At 41.6% G+C, this 20,816-nt stretch overlaps 2 protein-coding genes across 3 annotated transcripts; both read left to right on the top strand.

The window, feature by feature from the left end:
• Positions 1-1,578: 1,578 nt before the first annotated feature.
• Positions 1,579-12,870, top strand: LOC146570313 (sepiapterin reductase-like). The gene is made up of 4 exons (XM_085283286.1): positions 1,579-2,232; positions 11,293-11,583; positions 12,063-12,273; positions 12,532-12,870. The coding sequence occupies exons 1-3, from the start codon at positions 1,911-1,913 to the stop codon at positions 12,251-12,253; spliced, it is 804 nt and encodes a 267-aa protein (XP_085139412.1). The 5' UTR covers positions 1,579-1,910; the 3' UTR covers positions 12,254-12,273; positions 12,532-12,870.
• LOC146570314 (uncharacterized) lies at positions 2,239-11,278 on the top strand. 2 transcript variants are annotated; one of them, XM_085283284.1, is made up of 3 exons: positions 2,239-6,592; positions 6,750-6,890; positions 7,041-11,278. In XM_085283284.1, the coding sequence occupies exons 1-3, from the start codon at positions 6,358-6,360 to the stop codon at positions 8,276-8,278; spliced, it is 1,614 nt and encodes a 537-aa protein (XP_085139410.1). In that variant the 5' UTR covers positions 2,239-6,357; the 3' UTR covers positions 8,279-11,278. The 2 variants fall into 2 exon arrangements, with proteins under 2 accessions (XP_085139410.1, XP_085139411.1); XM_085283285.1 differs by lacking the exon at positions 6,750-6,890 and having other exon boundaries at positions 2,239-3,745; positions 7,241-11,278.
• Positions 12,871-20,816: the final 7,946 nt, after the last annotated feature.

Raw genomic sequence — 20,816 nt, 5'->3', positions numbered from 1 at the left:
CTTTATTAGTCCCACAAGGGTAAATTTCATAATTTCATAAGGTTGCCGACCTATTGCATGCAATGGCGGCGCCATCTTACCCTCCGACCATACATACATTACACAAAAAATCACATGGGGAAGACAGGTCAGAGAGGTATAACAATGGAAAATGCACCACATGAGGAAAGATAAGGAGAAAAAATAACTCCCCCCAGACTGAGCTCCAACAGGGAGATCAGTTTGAGAACAGAAAAAAACACCTCTGCACATAACACATGAAAAAAATACACCAAAGAAACACATGAGAAGCAACAGGGGTGGGTAAAGGGTGAGACAGTCGATTTAGACAGTACATCCGGGCCTGCGTGCGCTGGTCTCCTTGATCCACCGTCAGCATCGGAAAGGAATAAGCATGGAAGGCGTTTGGAAAGGGAGGGGGGATGAACAGTCTTCCACCCAACCCAGGTGGCCTTGCATGGAATGGGGGGAACAGTCTAAACACAGTCGTCATCAGGGTGTTTTTTTGATCGGCTCCAGCCTTGCAACCGCAGCTGGCGCCGACAGGGTCTCCACGTGAAGTGATGGTGCTTTTTACTTTAGTGCGAACAACTCATATGAATTTCAAAGCTGTAATAATAATAAATCCAAACTAAGAGGGATGTTTCCCACTGGAGCTGCTGAGTGTGGGCCTAAAGCCTGTATACAGAAGATGAACTGACCTCCCCTGACCCACTCTCCCTAATGTCCAGCAGGAAGCAACTCCTCTGAAATTAATGAGGTAATGAGAGTCCTGCTCAGCTAACCTATGACCTCAGTAAGCTGTTTCTGGACTCAGTTGCTGATTAAAGCCTGAAAAAAACAGGAAGTTTCTTTTGAAAGCAGATCCCACCTGTGTCAGAGATGAACAGGAAGTGCGGGTAGGATTTGGGGTGGGGCAACCTGTGACTTACAGGTTTGGTCTGTAGCCATTCGTATACCTGTTTCCTGTGCTTCAACACACTGCAGCACGTCCACGCACAGAGCCCGGCCACTGCTCTGTCTCTGTTTTATTTACTCAGTCACAAATACAGACTAAAAGTTAGTTTTGCAGCTGTTTACATTCATCTTGGACTGCAACTAGCCACCATCATACTCTGAGTTTGACAGGGTGTTGCACTGTGAACTCTGGGTCCAAACTGGAAATGTGCAATAATAACAATCTTAATAATTGTGAAACTTTAAAGACGTGAGCTTGTGTTCAGCACTCCGTTCATATATGATCTCATGATGTTCAGCTTCGTCTTTCATAACTCTGACTCCGGGTCATCGTGTGTGTGTGTGTGTGGGGGGGGGGGGGGGGGGGGGGGAGGGATCACGCGCCTCAGTGAATGAACTCTTTCAAGGTGCAGACAGATGAAGCCGAGAGGTGGCGCCAGAGTGCCGCCGGACTGAAGCCATATAAGCCCAGGAGAAGAAGAATCATCATCACCACAATTAGTGATGGGCAGATGAAGCCCCATGAAGCACTGAAGCTTTTCATCCAATTGGTTCACCCCAACGCGAAGCTTCATGAAGCTTCATTTGCTCTAGCAGGACACCTACTGGACGTAAAAATAATAGCTGGCATGAATTTGAAGAGTGTGGCATTTTGCACACAGCCTGTAAATGTCAACAACAAAAGGAGTGTGTAAAACACCTATAGTGTAGTGATGGCAGTATACTGTGTATATTTATGCTGGCAGTATGGAAAATGATTATTTGCGGCAAAGTTCGAACCGCTTCATGAACCAGTCACGTGGTACAGCCGGGCAGCGAGGCTTCGGACGTCATCATTTTCAGCTCCTCCCATAAATGAAGCAAGCCTCGATACGCGCTTCGCGGAAACGCCCCCTCCATTACTCGACACACGCTCCGAAGCCTCGATACAGAACGTCCCATCACTAACCACAATGTCTTCCGCGGAGTCTGCGAGTCTGGGCCGAGCGTTGTGCATCATCACCGGGGCCTCCAGGGGCTTCGGCCGGGCAGTGTCCCGGGAGCTGTCACGGCTGGTGACGCCGGGCTCCGGACTCGTGCTGGCGGCTCGCTCCGGTGAGGACCTTCATGATGTGCAGGCAGAGCTGGCCGCCTCAGAGGCGGGCCGAGCCGGGCTCAGGGTGGAGAGCGTAGTGGCTGACGTGGGTCGGACGGAGGGGCTAGAGGCAATTATCAGAGCCGCGAAAGACGCGCTTATCGAGCAGATGGATCACGTGATGCTGGTCAACAACGCAGGTGAGGACGGGCTGCGTGGAGTCACGTGTGTTTAGTGTGTGTTTGGCAGAAAGTCATCATCATTATTATTATTATTATTATTATTATTATTATTATTATTACACGGCTGTGCTGCTAAGTGATGTCTGAAGAGGAGGCACCTGTAACGCCCTCACTTCGTCCAATCAGATGCGCAGCCTGTCTCGCTGCCTGTGGTAAATTAGCTCAGTGACTTGGAAGAAAAACAAAATCAGTTTTGTAAATTAAATGTTTGTTTTTGGAAGTGAAGTTATGTGGTCTGCGGCAGGGCTGTGCAGAGAGGTTTAAAGGGGCACATTGAACCAGGCTGCATAACAACAACACACATTCATCAAGAATCTAATATGGGCAACAAGGCAAAGCAAACGTAGCCGATGCTTTACCTGATGGGTACAATGTTGCTGTTGAGAGGTTGCTGCTGATAGTGCTGGAGGACAGGGCTGTGTTGATCTGAGACTGTAGACATTAAAAAGTCCATAGGAGAGATGGTAGCTGATTAAACAAGTGTCATGAGATAATAACAAAATGCAAAGATTGGTGACAGCGCTTGGAACCATAAGGCAACAAAAACTGTGAGAAATAATTTAGGCTCTGCCTGTGATTCACTCTTTGCTTCTCTTCTTCCTTCCATCCCATCATTTCATATATCACTCTCCACTTGCTATGTGAGAACAAGGCACAACTTGCTATTGCAATAAACTATAATCTAATTATCCACACCTAACAACTCTTACACTTAATCTATAATAAAATGATGACAGAAAAATGTTATAGCACTGCCTTTAGTAGCCTCACACAGCTCCTACTGTTTCCTCCTCATGTCCTTACCAGGCATGTCTGGACAATGTTATATCATGAGTAATATTTTTTTTAAATCCATCTAAATAAAACACACACACATGCACGCACACACAGTGACATTTTAGACCTTCTTCAGAATACTGTATATACTACGGGCATCATGGTGCTTATCCAGAATCTTTTTTTCTTTTTTTATTATTACTAGAGCTACAATAATAAAGCAATGAGGAGAGGGAAGTAATAAATATGAAATAATGTCATTATGATGATTCCATTTGTTTCACTATCCACTCTGTGCAGGGCAAAGCTTATTACATTTTTAAACTGTAGAGATACAATCATTTTACTGCTGTAAAATCCAAATTTTGTCTTATTTAAAATATAAATCTTATATAATCTGCTTCTTAATGTATGTTCTTTAAAATACAGCGTGTGTTTTTTAATATATTATAATTATAATAATTATTATGTGGACTAGGGCTGCCACGATTAGTCGACTAGTCACGATTATGTCTACTATCAAAATCGTCGACGACTGATTTAATAGTCGACGCGTCGTTTGAAGCTTTGTAAGATCACAAAAGACGCAGGAATATGTAGTGGGATTTAAGAGTGTAATAACGGATTGAAACAGAAGATGGCAGCACTGCATGTACAAGGATGCCAGCTGCCGTTAAACCCCGAAGAAGCAGCTGTGTCCCAGAATTCATAGCGCGGCCCAGCTCAGTTTCCAACAATGGCGGCAGCTAGTTAGTTTTGATATTACTCTTATTATTCTTTCTGGGTCACAAAATAAACGTTTAACATATTTTCAGGCGAGAATGTAGCTGTGTAAACCTCAAATATCTGCTCAGTTTATCAAGACACCGCATATTTTCAAAAGCGCTCCGACGTTTTCGGAGACGTCTGTTACCCACTAGCTCGATAGCTAGCCGGGGGTAAGGCTCACTAGAGCCGTGAGAGCACCGGACTCCCGGCAAATCGTTTTCAAACCCACCGCCGTCTTTCGCCACTCAGGTTAAACATATGAGTCACTTAGATAACTTAAAAATGTTATTGTTTGGCTTTTTTTTTTTTTTGCTTTTTTTTTAGTATTTTATTTGTTCCTGAGTAAATCTGTTTGGCTGAGATTAAAGTTATAGTTTTTACACAGCTGAATAAACGTCAAGCAGACAACTGATTATCAGAAGTGTGAGATGCTGGAGAATATACTCCGGTGTCCTGTTATATTTTAGATAGCAAGGAGTTTATTAAACTTCACTGAAACAAACTATCATCTTGTCTTTATTTTTAGTTAGCACATACCTTAAACACTTAAAGCTGTAAGCTAATGATAGTTATATAAGAGCAGATGCTGCTGGTGCAATAAGCTGTACGTTTTACGTCCAATGGATGATGATCTGATTAATCGACTAATCGCAAAAATAATCGGTGACTAGTCGACTATCAAAATAATCATTTGTGGCAGCCCTAATGTGGACATGCATATTAGATCGTTTTTTAGTGAAATATAATCCCTCCAGAAAGGCAGGAAAAGCCCTGTAACTTACTTTAAAACTAAATATGTTTCTAAATACTTTAAAACTAAATATGTTCCCTAAAACGGTGACAGAGCTACAGACCCATGACAGCCTTACACAGGTAGCCAGCAGCTATGACCAGCACTACTTGTGTAGTTAATAAAAGGACAGGTAATGTTTGTCGCGCTGTTGCACACACAGCACGCTCGTTTGTTTCAGTTCGTCAGTTGCAACAAGACAGCTTACCAACGTGTACGTAATAAGCTAATACTCCTGTGTGCTACACACTACAGTGTGCGCTGTACACCTACTTACTGGTTTTGTCGCATCAGTCTGTTTCTCTGAGTTAACTTGTGTTTCTCCTACAGCTCCGGACCGGAAAAAATGCGCGTGCTCTTTGTGAGCTCGTTCCCGGCTCGTAACCAGCGCGTTCTGCCGTCAAGGGCGATCATTGGTTAAATGTGATCATGTGACTGATGCAAGCCAGATCCTTTTATTTAGCAAAACTGTGATTAATAGTTAAATATTATTGTTGAGGGGCACAGACAGGACTCCGCACGCACACACACATTAAAAAATAATAATAATTAATTTTTTTTTTTAAAAGTTGCCTCAACAAAAGGGCACTTTGGGCACCCATCAGGAAAGGGGCGGGTGCTCAAGCCCCTCTAGCCCCCCCCCCCCCCCCCCTGCACGTGCCTGGTCTGCGGTTTAGATGACGTGACCGACACGTTTGTATCAGTTTGTAGTTAATATTTCATGAATGCCTTAAATGTGAGGGAATGGAATTCAAACCTCCAGTGAGGAGGCAAATTCAGGGAGGAGGACTGTAGCTGTGTCCCGAAACGTCGGCTGCATCCTTCGGAGGACCCGGCCTTCGCGGTGTGTGTGTGTGTGTGTGTGTGTGTGTGTGTGTGTGTGTGTAAATGCATACGTACACATTTATACACACATCTACATAATAATAATATAAAAAGATGAATAACCAATACAAAAATAAATAAATAACAATAAAAAAGAATGGAAAAACAAGGAACAGAAATAAAGGAGACAAGGGGGATCATAAAATCTCTAAAAGTGAGGTTCCATAAACAAGACGCATAACTTAAATAAGGGGCTAAGAAAAATCAAACTCTTCTAAAAATCTATGCAGTTTGATTGCTTGGGGCTTATTTATTAGCTTAAGAGATTTACGGAACAGGGAGAGTTCGTTTTTAAGAGCAGGCCATGAAGGGGGGGATTTAGCATATCGGCATTTATGAATGTAATACTTAGTTATAATAATGAGATTGTTAACTAAAAACTCACTATTTTTGTCCTTAAGGATTACTCCAATTTGAATATTTTGAAAAGACCAAAAATCAATATTTAGGACATGGAGAGATTTCCATAAATTCTGGATTGTCACCCATCCATAGAACATGTGCTCTGTTGTTTCCAAAGTTGTTTTACAAATATAACAGTTGTCTAACACAAATTTAAATCTGTCTCTCATAAATTCATTGGAGGGGAAAATATTTTTTGTAGTTCTAAAATGGACTTCTTTAAATTTGGGGGAATTGGAAATTTTAAATATTTGGTTCTGATCAACGAGATCTCAGATTTGTTATAATCTAAATTGATTATTGCATGTTTCATTAACCAAGTCAAGTCCATCTAGTTTAATTTTATGTAAATTTGGAGTCTGTATAGGGCTTTGGAGCGTGATGTCACGGGGGTGGGCGTGGAAAGGATTTTAGCCCGATTCACCATTTTGGGGGTCCAAGCTAGAAGCGATAGCATAGCCATGGTTCGTACTTGCTGTGTGCTCGGCTGCAATGTTCGATCTTACGACCGGCACGGGAATAAGGTTGGATTGTCTTTTTATGCTTTCCCAACCTGGAAGCAACATGAAGGAGCTCATGTATCGGATGTTACCAAACGAAGGCGTCTAGCCTGGATAGCAGCCGTGAGACGAGTTGATATCAAGTTCTGTTACGTCTCCAGATATCAGCTGGTGTGCTCACGACATTTTCATTCCGGTAAGTTCTAAATATGTTCTTATCACACTTCAAAGCTGAATAATATTACCGTTGGTGGTCTCGGAAGTTATAGAAATTGCGATCAAACATCGAATGGAGTGACTTTGCAGACATATGTGCTATGTAACGATTCGCTAATTGTTTCGCACAACTGTAGGGAAGCCTGCCTATGAAATGGATCAAACAAATCCAGACTGGGTACCAACGCTACACATGGGGCACTCCGAAACCCGAACATCACATTCAGACCGTCACAGGAGGCGAACACAACGTCAACAAAATAAAGTACTATTTGGAGGTAAACGACAACCGCACGCCCAGCCACAGTCTCTTATTTTAAAAGTTGATCTTAGTCAATTAACACAAACATTTTTGAGTATTCATACGGCCTTAATGTATAAACCATTTAAAACTTCCCTTGTGTATTTGCACTCTTTTTATTGGACAGGCTTTGACAATGGAGCAGCAGAGTGTGAAGGTGAAGCCTCAGCAGAAGTTACCACAGAAGAGCAGCCAGAGATGGACACCACAGAAGAGCAACACCATAACAACCTTGTTATTTTGGCTGAGGGCCAAATTTGTGCTGGACAAGTAGAAGCAGAGGTAACGGGTGCAGATGCAGAAAACATTGATATCAGAGAGAAACAGACAGAAGATCAACAACTGACAAATGATTGTGTGCGCTGTGTACAGAGCAGAGCAGAAATAAACCGGCGGCTGGAGGAGAACAGAAAGCTTAAATCAAAGTTGGACAAGACAGAGCTGAATGAAAACTTTTTAAAGGGTGACACGGAAAAAGTGAAATATTACACCGGTTTTACTTGTTTTGCTATTTTTATGTCCGTGCTCGAGAATGTAAAAGTTTTCCTACTAGCATCAAAGAAACTGTCACATTTCCAAATGCTTTTACTCACACTTATGCGACTTAGACTTGATCTTCCTGTTCAGCATCTTAGTTATCTATTCAATGTCTCCCACAAAACTCTTTCTTCTGTCTTTTCTGATACAATTGACGTGTTGTATGCCCGCTTTGGAATACTTGTACACTGGCCAGAGAGGCACTGTTTGCAAGCAACAATGCCACCACAATTTACGGACACTTTTGGAAATCGTGTAGCCATCATTGTAGACTGTTTTGAAATTCGTACAGAACGACCATCTAATTTAAAGGCTCGTGCTCAAACGTACTCACACTACAAGGGTACACACACCATGAAATATCTGATCGGGATTACTCCACAAGGTGCAATTTCATTCATTTCTAAGGGGTGGGGGGGCCGTGCATCAGATAAACACATCACAAAGCAATGTGGCATACTTAACAAGCTGTTACCAGGGGATGTAGTTTTGGCTGACAGAGGCTTTGACATCAGAGATGCGGTGGGAATGATGTGTGCGGAGGTAAAGATCCCAGCATTTACAAGGGGCTTCTGTCAACTAGATGCCAAGGACATAGAAAATACACGAGCCATTGCACACCTAAGAATCCATGTTGAACGAGTAATTGGCAGTTTGCGCAACAAATTCAAAATGCTACATACTACCATGCCCATCCGTTCTCTTCTTCCATGTGAGGGTGAAGACGTTACATTCCTTGATAAAATTGTGAGGGTGTGTTGTGTTTTGGTTAACATGTGCCCCAGTGTGGTAGTGAAACCAGGCACAATTGAGACTTGTACTTGTTAATTAATAATTGTTTAAAAAAGGAAAACCTTTTTAGTTTTTTGTATGTGTGACTGTATGAACACATTGACATTGCGTTATGTAACCATTTCTGTACCTGTATACTATAAGCGAAAGTTTATCATCACTTTGAACTCTTTGTTTCACTAAAATTACGTTATAATAAAAGCAAGATAACAAATAACTGCTTTGCACTCTTTATTTCACACTTTGACAATTGGTACATGGTAAGTGCTGCACGTTTGAAATCAAGTTATACATATTTCAATGCACTTCTGACAAAAAACTAGACACCAGAAGAAAAAACGTTGTGACCACTCGGGGCTGCATTTCGCTTAGAGAAATGTTTTCCTACAAGTTCAGGAAGGCACACCTTCTGAAAGAACTCCTGAGCTTTCTTTAAATGTGATTCCCAGAAGTGCACATCTGGGAAGATGCGTAAAATTGCCATGTCTTTTTGTGTCCATACCACGAGGTCACAGTGCTTTGCGTTGGCCACAAAGACCTGTGTTTGCACTTGTGAGTAGAAGCGATGTGTCTTCTTCAAGTTAAGTCCTTTTGCTGTCAACTCGAGGCAGAAGTCTTTGTCATGTGCATTCAACGCTTGCTGAATGCTGTCACATCGATATTTAAATGGACATTTAATTTCTAGGCACCCCTTCCCACAGCATTCACACGTGGTTAGTCCATCAGGAGATGCTCCTACTTCAGGAAAAGCCATGTTAACAAGAAAACCACACATACGGACCTGTAGGTTTTTGTGACATGCTGACATTGTCTGGGTGTAGGCATGTCGAGCATCCTGTTCATGCTCCAGTCCCCAAGTTGTTTGCACATTACAGACAGAGTTAACAGGGTAGCAAACACGATTAATCACAGTAATGGCGGGTTTTTCTACAGTGGTGGCAAACACAGCGTGCATCATTGAAGCTGTGATCCTCCCAGCACGCCAAGCATACCATTCTGGGCTCTTGTGTTGCAGTCTTGTGCGTACCTCAATAGCTTCTGCCTGTTCTTCAGTAACTTTTGCTGTGTTTATGTACTTTACGCAGTGCAGTTGTAGCTCGGTAAGGCCAAGGGACTGTGCACCTGTGCTGTGCAAACACGCCAGAGACAGTGGTAATGTGGATGACTGTACAGTGTGTGATGTGTAGTATTTCTCCAATCCAGACAAACACACTGCTTTATTGTGTTTTTGAAGTGTGTCTAACACTGGTGACAACTCCTCAAACGTAGCAGAGGGAATCTTTCTTTTTGAACGACGGCTTCTTCTGCCTTTCACCACAGACGGTCCGTTTATATTTTCATCAAGAGTCTTTTTTTGTGCTGCTGAAGATGTAAAGTCAATGTTATGGCCAACCACTGGCTGTATCTTGGTTGTGTTCCCTGGCAAAACCCAGTAAGCTGGTTCATCTGTGACTGTCTTTGTGCCACGTATCCTCACTGTTGCCTCCACTTTAAACAGAAGTGCAGCGACATGGGTGCAGGTCTCAGCAACTCCGGCCATACAGGTGCAGTGTGCAGTTTCGACCTTCCCTGTGGTGCTTAGAATTACCCATGGTCGTAATGCAGGTTCATTCAATCTTTGGGAGTGCAGTACCTGTAACATGCAAGGACAAGGTTGATGTAAAGACAATAAATGAAATGAGACAGGGAGGACACTGATTGGCGTTAATAATTTGCCCGATTATCAATGTGTTAATTTGCATCTACTATACAATTATGGGCACATAATATGATAACGATATTTTAGCAGTTCAATGATAGAGGTATAACATTAATTATGGTGGGGGGTGGAAAATGGCTATGTCACTCGATGCACTCCAGCTGACTTACCTTGGTATGAATGACGACGTACTCAGATTTTGGCGGCTTGAAAATAGCCAAATCTTGCACCCAGCCATTTGTAAATTGGATATGCGCCTCCAGTGACTTGTAATTACGAAACTGGTTCGCAGTGTAAGCACTTACTCCACAAACAAGATAGGTGAAGATATCGGGGTAGGACAGTGGCGGTAAGTCGTCTGGGTCTTTACTCCACTGCCGTATGTCGTATGGGTCCAGATTTGCGATGCACTCTATTTTTTTTTCAAATACCGCTGCTTCGCCTCTGGACGCAATCGATCTCTATACCATCCGTTTTCTTTCGAGCTGCTTTTAAGCATGTTTCTTGTCGTAGTCGCCGTTCCAATACAGTGTGTTTGTTTGGATCGTAGACCCCCAAAATGGAGCTGCGCTCCCACAATGCATTGCGGCGTGACGTCAACTCCAAAGCCCTATATTTGAAAAATTGTTCTTTATCGTATTTACAAGGACTATTGGGATATTCTGTGAAACCTTTTTATAGAACTCAAACGAGCAACTCATGTCATATTTCTCATTAAGCCTGTTTAATTCAAGTATATGTCCATTTCCATCCATTATGTGTCACAGACCAAATTTATTTTGTCATCCATTCTTCCACAAACATAGATTTCCCCCGATTCAATATCACCCTATTATTCCACAATGTAACGTTGTGGGGACTAAAGTTATTTTTAAACATTAATTTCCAATTTAACAAAACTTGTTGATGAAATTTGGAAAGTTTTATGGGTAGTTTAGAAATTTCAAAATCACATACTAAAAGGAATTGGATCCCCCCAACTTTGTTGAAAATAAGAGATGGTATCAAGAACCAGATCTCATTATTATTTTTTAAGAAAGATCGGAGCCAATTAATCTTTAAAATGCCATTCATTATTTCAAAATTGATTGCTTTTAAACCCCCTCTTCATAGTCTTTTATCAAGTCCCTGTTATGATTACTGGATGCTAAAGGGTGGAATGTTGGGGGGATTCTGTAAGTTTTTGCTTCTTCCTAATCACTTTTTTTTGAACATGTTGTTATTGATTTTGTTAAATAATCCAAATGAATTTTAATGTTTCTGCTTCCTGATGTTTTAATGCATGAACTCTTTAAACCTCTGTGATTCATGCTGGTTTCACCTCTGACCTTCATTACCTCACCTCCTCCAGCCTCTCTGGGTGACGTGTCACGCTTCGCTGTGAGTTTCAGCGACCTCGCCGAGGTGGACTCGTACCTGTCGCTGAACGTGAGCTCCGCCTGGTGCCTCACCGCCCGGGTGCTGCAGGCATTCCCGCAGCGCCCAGGTCTGAGGCGCACCGTGGTGAACATCAGCTCACTCTGCGCCATCAAGCCTTTCCCATCCTGGGCACTCTACTGCACTGGGAAGGCTGCCCGGGACATGATGTTCCAGGTGCTGGCACTGGAGGAGCCGGACGTCCGGGTGCTCAGCTATTCACCAGGTGAGGCAGGGGGCGTGGCCTGCTGAGCTGGTTCGGTTTTCCATGAAAAGACAAGAAGCTCACTGAAGGCAAAATACTTCAGATGTGAGTATGGAGGGCTGAAAGGGTCAAAATTCAAATCAAACTGAAGGATGTGAGGACACAGATTACGAATGTGGGTTTAATAAAATACTTCCATGGCTTTTAGCTGAATAGTAAAAAAAAATTTTAAAAAAATAAAATTCAGACTGTAAACAAAATAAAATGAATTCATTGTGAAAAAGGACAAAATTAAAATTTTAAAATAAGTTTTAAATGTTTTTAAATGTGTTTTTTTTTTTTGGGGGGGGGGGGGTTGAAAGCGGTTTAGTTTTGACCTCTCTGGCCTGCCATACCAGACCGAGCTGAAGAAATCTGTCATAATGATTCATTAGCCATGCTGAGCAGTAGCAGGCTTCATGCTGTCCATGTCATCACTTCTTGTTTTGTGACCACTCCAGGACCGCTGGATACGGCCATGCAGGTGGAGGCTCGCTCCAGGTCAGCTGACCCCAGCATCAGGAAGTTCTTTAGTGACCAGTTCGCCGAAGGCAAGCTGCTGAGCTGTGAGGCGTCCTGCGCCAAGCTGATGAAGCTGCTTCTGGAGGACAGCTACACCTCCGGTGCTCACGTCGATGTCTACGACCTGTAGACTCGGAGCAGGTAGCACAGGTGCGTCCCGCTGTTCTGGTTCACTATAACCTGAGGTCAGAAAGAGCTTCAGTAAAACAGTGAAAAGTTCAGGGAAGAAAATAAACAGGAAGAAGATAAAGCTTCTACAAAATTAAAATGTTGGGCTGAATAAACACTGTCACGTTGCCCACGTGCTGGCTGCGTGTGTGGTTTCTGAGCAAAATGTTCATGTTTTTTTAGTTGTTGTTGTTGTTGTTGGGTTTTTTTTCCTTGATTTTTTTTTTCTTTTTCTTTTAGCCCACAGTTTCCTGATGACATCGGCGCAGACCCTAACGTAAGCTCGGGTCAACCCATACACATTCCACAGACTGTATAAAAAGATGGCAACAGCATGACCTCAGCAGAGGGCGCTGATATCTCATGCTGGTTCCCTGTGATGATCTCATCACATCTTGATTCCCGTGCTGTGTTGAAGCCGTTTTCAGGTGCCTTACTTGTTAAAGAGCTTTAAGTGGATCCGTTTGGTGTTCGTGCTGCTTGGTGCATCTGACATGTAACTTCTTTTGTGATGAGTTCACTTTTGTAAACTTGATATTGGTCAAGTTAGAAATAAATCTGAGAGTAGCTGTGTGGTCAGTTTGTGTGTTGTTGTTTTTTTGTTTGTTTGTTTTCTTCCATAAATTACAAACTCTTTATTCAGACAGCATCACACAAACAGGAAGTGATCAAATCCTGAGGTTAACAGCAGAGATGCAGCCCTTGACCCCACTCACCTTCACACTCAACTACAGCAGGTGAGTGCAGGTACTTTTAACACGACCGAGAACAGGAATGGCTGCAGCTCAGGTGTTCTCCACCTCCTCGTTGTCATTACAGGACGAAAAAGATGATGAATGAGTCGTCTTGATATGGTAGCAAAGCTGGGCTTAAGTCTGACTAGGGTTTTTTAGCTAGGAGCACTTCCTGTCACCTGTTCACAGCTGTGACTACTTTGTCTTCCCAGCAGAGTTATTCCACTTTGATCACTATATTCTCTGCTCCAAACTAACCTTTGACCTCAGTGTGACTGCAAAGCATGACTGTCAGCTGACTGATGTCCTGTGTGCGACCCACACACAGTGTGTGCGTTGGTCGGGTCACACAGGACTCTCCATAAAGAAACTAATAATGGAAAATTTCATTTTAAAATAAAAATACAAAATAACAATAAATAATTTAAAAATAATGAGCCATGTGTAAGCCTGAAACGATTTATCGAGTAATACAGTTTTACCCAGAAACACTGAGAACACCACAGCGGCAGTGGTGAGGACTCTGGCACAGTTTAATGTGGAGGCAAAGTCTGTTTACACACCAAAGAGCAAAGAGGCGGAGCTCAGGCGAAGTGAAAGATAACAGCAGCTGTTCCTGTGACCACCATTAAACCCTTTAGTGAGAGACCGCTGCAGGAGCGCCCGACCAATAAACTTTGACACAGTTTGTTTCACACAAAGACAAATCTGCTCCAGAAGTTTTATTGAAATCTGGAGATGAGCTGTGAACTTAGCCTGATGCATGTTTAAATCATAGAGCCATCATATTTTAAATGGAAGCAAACAAGGGTGAGTCTAAAGGAGGGTGTGGGGTGTACTAGACCAGATTAATTTGAAGGCTTTGTAACATTTTTCAGATTAAAAGTGGAAAAATATATAATATTGTATTGTTTTGAAAAACCTAAAAAATAAAAGCTTTTTTCACAAGACAATAAAAATTAATGTGAGCTAGTAAAACTGTGAGCTACTGACCGGAAGGATTTTAGGTTAAACACTGAATTATTCATGTCTACACCATCACAACAGAAACTTGCCTCCTATTAACATAAGAAAGCCTTCCAAGAAGAGAAAAGGTACATTTTAATGGCCTAGTTAAGGTTGTGTATATATCTTATATATTTTGCATTTAAGTCGATGTTTAATTAAATTAAATTGTAATCTGAAACAGATTAAAATTAAAACAATTTTTCATAGATATTGTTTACAGTTAAACTTTAAAACATTGCCGTTTTTAAAATAGAAAAGAGCAGTTCATTCTGTTTTTTTCTCTTAATGTTTATTATTCCTCATTAAGAAGACAAAAGTGTTCCTTGTCCAATTACTTCATTACCAAAATAATCGATAGCTGCAGATCTCCAACATCACAAAGTCTCTCTGATGCCTTCTCCGAGGGCAAACCGCTGACCAGGCTGCTCCTGAACATCTGCCCAGGTGAACATCTGGATCTCACTGACTCAGTGTGGGTTCTTCCACATGTTCACCTTCAAACCTACAAACAGACGCAGCATAAAAACCTGATTAAACGTACTCAGCTAATGACAGCTGCTCACTGGCTTCCCCTGCTGTTCTGAGTTAGACTGTAATTCTTCTCAACACGTTTACCCCGAGCAGCAACTTTAACTTTACACGCGCGCACACATACACAGATGCGTTTGTCACGTCATGGTGGGGCTTGGGGGTTTACTGATTATTGATTATTATCTGCAGCAGCAGGACACCTCAATCATCATCAACCAGGCATGATAGTTTCTCCACTGATGGCCCCGATCACCGTCTGCAGGAATCGCCAGACGACCCTCAAACAACATTTCCTCCAATGGCGGAGGAAACGTTGTTTGTCATCGGGACAGAAAACAGCTGACTATCCACCTAGCCGCAGAAACCTGAAAGTAGATGTGACATTAGGGCTGCACGATTTTGCATAAAATGAGAATCACGATTTTTTTGGCTTAGAATTGAGATCACGATTCTCTCACGATTTTCTTTTCCAGTATAAATATTTATTGTATACAGTATAAATTCCAGTATAATAATTCCAGTATACAGTATAAATTCCAGTATAAATTCCAGTATAAATATTTCCAGTATAAATATTTATTGCACTTATTAACTGCACATCAACTTCGTAACAGTTGAGACTGAACATAAAAACAATAAACATAAAAACAACAAATGTCTCAGGTTTTGTTGTTGCCGCAAAATGTTGTACTGCTTGAAATTCCGTCTCCGTTGCTGGACGCTGCGTGTATAGAGCAGGTAGTGCAACAATAGAAAAACAGTTGCGGGACGGCACTGTGTAGCGTTTGTCTAGGGTGTTGATCATTTTCCTAAATCCCTCATTTTGCACAGTGTCGATGGGAGCCATATCTTTGGTCAGGTGATAAGTGATAGCCTCCGTAATTTCTTTGTGCCTGCGGGAGTTCGACGTGTATAGGGAAGCGCTGTATAAGGTTTCCGTTATTGATGTTTGGGTGGTTGACCGGGACGGATTTTCTCCTGTCACTTTCTCGTCATCCCTGACGTGCTCTCCGTTGTTTTTTCCCTGCTAATTTTAGCATCACACGGCACAGGTTCTGTATCACGTGGTATAAGGCTCCGCCCTTGTCATTTGTTGAGCAGGAAGAGTGAGCCTTGTTTTCATGCAGATTACGTCCCGGATCAAAATGCGGTGCAATCGTCGTCGTTGTCTTTTTTTTTTTTTTTTTTTTTTAAATCGTTGTCATTTGGAAATGAGATTGCACATAAGTATGAATCGACATCGCGATTTTCTAACGATTAATCGTGCAGCCCTACGTGACATCATCCCACCTTCCACCCACAGAGTGACCTACAGGGATTAAAGGGTTGGGTACCCTGTGTGGACGTGAACTTCCAGAATACATGTGATGCAGACCAGGGGCGGAGCGTGGGGGTGGCTTACTGGGCTTAAGCCCGGGTTGTTTTGTCAGAAGCCCGGGGTCTTTTGGGGTGTAATTTTTTCATAGTTAGATGCCTGGCTGACAACTATATAAAACAAAAAGTACACACAATATTCGAAGCACATAGTGCACACTGTGGGAATTTACGACTGTGCGTGAATCCCCCCTGATATTGGTATGATCCGAGCTCAGGCACTAAGCGACTGAGCGAGGAGGCGGGGCAGCTGCTGCCTGTGAGTGCGCTGTTTGAGAAACGGAGCCAGCCATACTAAGGAGAGCTAAAGTTAGACCAGGTACCAAAGCAAATCATTCGTACCGTACAGATAATGTAAATATGACGGTGAATCACGAAAGATTGATGTCAAACTGATCACTTGACCAATATTACGTTACTTGCTCTTCAAGCGAATCAACAAATGGCGAAATGAAAAGCCGAACAAATGCTGTTTCTTTAGAGAGTCTTAGCTTACGTGTGTTTATTTCATATTTTCAGTTCTTACCCTCCCCGACTAAATCGGTTTCAGTTATGTACTGAAATATAAGAATGGACATTAGAGGCTTCTTTCAAAGAAAAAACTCAGGTAAATGTTATTTTATATATTATGCTTTGTATGTTGTTCAGTATATTTCTATGCAAAACAAGAGGGATTTCAGTACACAGCAGGATGTTCACATTTGTAACCAGATATTTACACTTTAGGGAGAAAACACAAAACATTTTTACTGTACAACATCAATTTAGAGTAAACTTTTGTTTTAGATAAATATTGAAATGTCTTTTGAATTAGTTAAATGTCAGAATAAAGAGAGACAGAGCTGTCTATTTTTTTTATCACTTTCATCAGATTTAGGAGTACATATACACTAAGTTTATTGTTAATTAATAAGAAACTCCAGACGATTCCATTCTGAGCTGAAGAAGCTTCTGATAGGTTAGTAGAGTCCATGTGAGTAAACTGGTGGCACACCTGTGGATGCATATAAGGCAAAACACAAAGCCTGTTTCTGTGACATGGGAAAATTAAGAGATGTCAACCAAAACACCAGGAAAAGAATTGTGGAGCTCCATAAGTGTGGCTCACTTTTGAATACAATTTGGTGCCATTTGCAATTAAGAAATACAGACAGTTTCTCTCTTTACTCTTAAAGTTAACAAATATGTTTTTTATATTTATCTAAAAAAATAAACATTTAGTCTGATTTGATGTTACAATTAAAAAAGTGTTTTTATCTGAAGAGTAAATATCTGGTTTCAACTGTATATTTGATGATTGTCAGCACAAAGAGGGAGAGAGAGGAGCAGAGAGGGAGCGAGAGGGAGAGAGAGGGAACAAGAGCAGGTGAGACACATGTTAGTCAAATGGTCGTTTACCAAAAGTATCACCGTATCATAGGTCCTCATGTATCTGGTACCGAGTGTTTCTTTTTAGGTTTGTTATTTTTCAAATTCTATATTTATTAAGTTATGCAGGCTTGTTTGCACAACAAGGCTAAATAATTATATAAACTTTTCTCAATCTAAGTAGTGGACTTTAGTAGAATTAAAAAATAAGTGTAGTGCAGGTCTATGATGATTTTTAGTGCTACTATCATCTAGTTCTGATTCTGGTTCTGTCTTGGTTAAGTCCTAAGTAGTCCTGGGCCCTGTTTCAGGAAGCCGGTTTAGTGCAAACTCTGAGTAAGTATACCCTGAGTTAACGAAAACTCTGGGTTTTCGGTTTCACAAAGCGAGTTTAGATGAAGCCTGAGTGAGTCACTATGACGACACACTCCGTGAAGCTAACCTGCCCCCTAGCAGGTTTACTACAACTAACCCTGACTGTCTCCGCCCCTTTGTCGGAAACCTGACAGTAGGAAGTGTCGGACATGGCGTGCTCCTTCCTTGAAGAGCCAGTAGATCGTGAAGCCCAAATTCTCCGCAGAGCTCTCCGCCGGGAGAGAGTGATCAGAGCGCGTTCGGACATTTTATCATTTCCTGATGATTTCCTGTGTGAACGTTACCGTTTTTCAGCACAATCTATAATTTATTTGAATAACATCCTCAGGCCTAATATTGCTCATGTGACACATCGCGGACATCCTCTCAGTTCTGTACATATTATTTGTATTGCACTTCGGTTTTTTGCAAACGGGAGCTTTCTGTATAATATTGGCGATGCTGAGCACGTTTCCAAGGCTACCGTCTGTCGGGCAGTCAGGAATGTTACAGTTGCACTGAAACGTCTCCTGTACTCGTTTGTGGTGTTCCCCGGTCATAGACCCACAAGATTTATCAAAGAGGGATGCCACAAAATTGCAGGTATCAGGATGAACGAAACTTAATTCATGATGTGGTGATACTTGAACTACTACTTAAATTTTACATTTGTTCTCACGGTTCCCAGGCGTGATTGGCTGTACAGATGGCACTCACATTCCAATCATTGCTCCTTCAGTAAATGAAGGAGACTATGTGAACAGGAAGTCTTTCCACAGCATTAATGTGCAGGTACATAGTTCCCTGTAGCATTTCAAACTAACAAATTATTTCATTATAGTAATGGATGCTAATTTGTGTTCTCTGCACTGTGAAGATCATATGTGATGCTGCCAACATTATCACAAATGTGGAAGCCAACTGCTCAGCCTCTGTGAGTGGTGGTGGTGGAGGACCCCCACCTGTTTTTCGGGCCTCCGCTTTTTTTCTGTTGGCTATAACGGGTCACATTTGAGCATACAGAGTAAGCAAATATGTACTTGTAATGTGCTCAGATAATTTCAATAAGTGCTTACAGAAAGAAAATTAATGTAGCCTCTAACTGCAATTGATTTACATGGGACAAACAGACCAAGCACTATGGCTCATAATACAATTACACCTTACCTGTTTGGACTATATTTTTATATTTCATTTTTACTTGCTGCCAGGAACGTTTAGGGCCTGTTGGGTTGCACCTGCGCTCACATCACATCACAAAATAAAATGTATGAAATATAAAATAAAATGTAATAAAATAACGTGTTAAATGGGTGGAAATCCCTCGATCAATGTTTAAATTAACACTCACGCATTGACTCTGTCGGCTATGTTTTGCCATGCATGCTCCCTTTCTTTTGCAGCTGAGGCTGTGTTACTTTTTTTCCGCGGAATTTGCATGTTATCGGCATATGCTGCCATCAGAATTTCGGCCTCAAGCGCTGTAAAATACATTGACCGCGCCTTCTTTCCCTCCGTCTCCATGGTGACTCGCTTAATCTGTGCTCCACTAATCAGGGCTTTATGTATCCTCGTGCGCGCGTTTAACTTGGGGTTAAAGCAACTCCACGTTGACTGAACTAATTGTTATCAGCCTTTCTGAAACCGAATATTCCGAGTTGGACAGTTCGGGGTTACTCAACCCTGAGTATCGTTTTTCACTCTGAGTTTTCTAAACCGGCTTCCTGAAATAGGGCCCAGGTCGTTAACAATTTTACTAGCGGTGTTGAAGATGCTGAACATGTGCTCGTGCCTGGTATACAGATATTTCCAAGCAGAGTGAAACTGCTGGGTCGACCCCCCACCCACTTGAAACGTAAAGGCAAATAGGCGGAGCGGTTAGTGCTACGTTTGTGCAGATTTGTGCAGGCAAAATTAGAGTTTGTGCTGCTGCGGTTTCTGAGATATTAAACTTTATTTTATAGGTCATTCAAAGGTCACCATCCCCCCAGACTGCTCCAAAACAGACCAAAATTGTCTACTTTTTTAGTGCTATGTTTGTGCTGATTTGTGCAGGTAAAATTAGCGTTTGTGCTGCTGCGGTTTCTGAGATGTGCTCTTATGGTATTACTGCTGAAAAATGTCTTTTTCAAACGACTTTTCGCTTTGTGTGTTCATTTGTTCAATAAAGTTCTGTTGAAAAAAACTCTTCTTATTGTATTTAATCAGCTAAATTTGTAATGAGTCTAGTTTGTTTTTGTTTGTTTTTTACTTCAATTTCTTTACTTCAGTCGCTTTTCGTTCATAAAACTACGATGCAAATGCTTGAGGATTTTTTTTTAGAGTGGATTAAAAAAAACTTTTTTGAAAACTACATTTGAACATTTTACACTCCCAAGAACACGTTTTGAAAAACGAACACGCTAGCAGTCTTTTGCATCGAATACACATTTTTTTTGGCAGATAAAAGTATTATTTGGCATTACTGTGTCTGAAGGATTCTTAGAACAGCGTGTTAAATCTGATTTCTGAACAAGGTAAGCTTACATTTAAAATCCTGAGGTTTTAGTTACTGAGTTAATACATGATATAGCTAACTGTCTGGATCAAAGGGATTTTTTTTTCAGTGTTAAACATTTTCAAAAATACAGCAATTGCAAATTTGCAAATCCAAGAAAACTTAAAAAAAAATGTTTCTAAAGCACTTTAAAGACATTCAGTACACTGGACTAAAGTGCTGTACAGTACATATTAATGGGTTAAACACTCAGACTCAAGTCTCAAGCACTGCACCAAGATTATATGCCAGTGGGACTGCCTGAAGAAGAAAACACAACGTGTTAAACATTTCTTTGTCAGGTCATTAGCAAAACTTCTTCAGTCACAATGCTTGGACCATGTAAAACAGCTCCTACAAGCTATCACTGTTGTGGCCCTCAGTGAGGCAGAAGGTGATGACAGTTCTGGAGCCCCTCTTCCTTCAGAAAGGTGCAAGAAATACCTGAAAGCCCAAATTGCTCAAGACTCCATCATCATTCCAGATGAACAGACAGAGGAAAGTGAGAGAGTGGATTCAGTTGATGAGATCCAGACTGACCTACGACACTGGGTAACAGAAATATGTGAGGAGAGCAGGTCACTTGCTGCAGCAAATGGGGATAGAGATAATATTCACTT

The sequence above is a fragment of the Mchenga conophoros genome, linkage group LG7 (genome assembly GCF_057382185.1).
Source record: "Mchenga conophoros isolate Kocher_MC1m ecotype Shallow Benthic linkage group LG7, M_conophoros_male_GT1.1, whole genome shotgun sequence".
In the NCBI taxonomy this organism is placed as follows: Eukaryota; Metazoa; Chordata; class Actinopteri; order Cichliformes; family Cichlidae; genus Mchenga; species Mchenga conophoros.
This window is presented reverse-complemented; position numbering and strand designations above follow the sequence as displayed.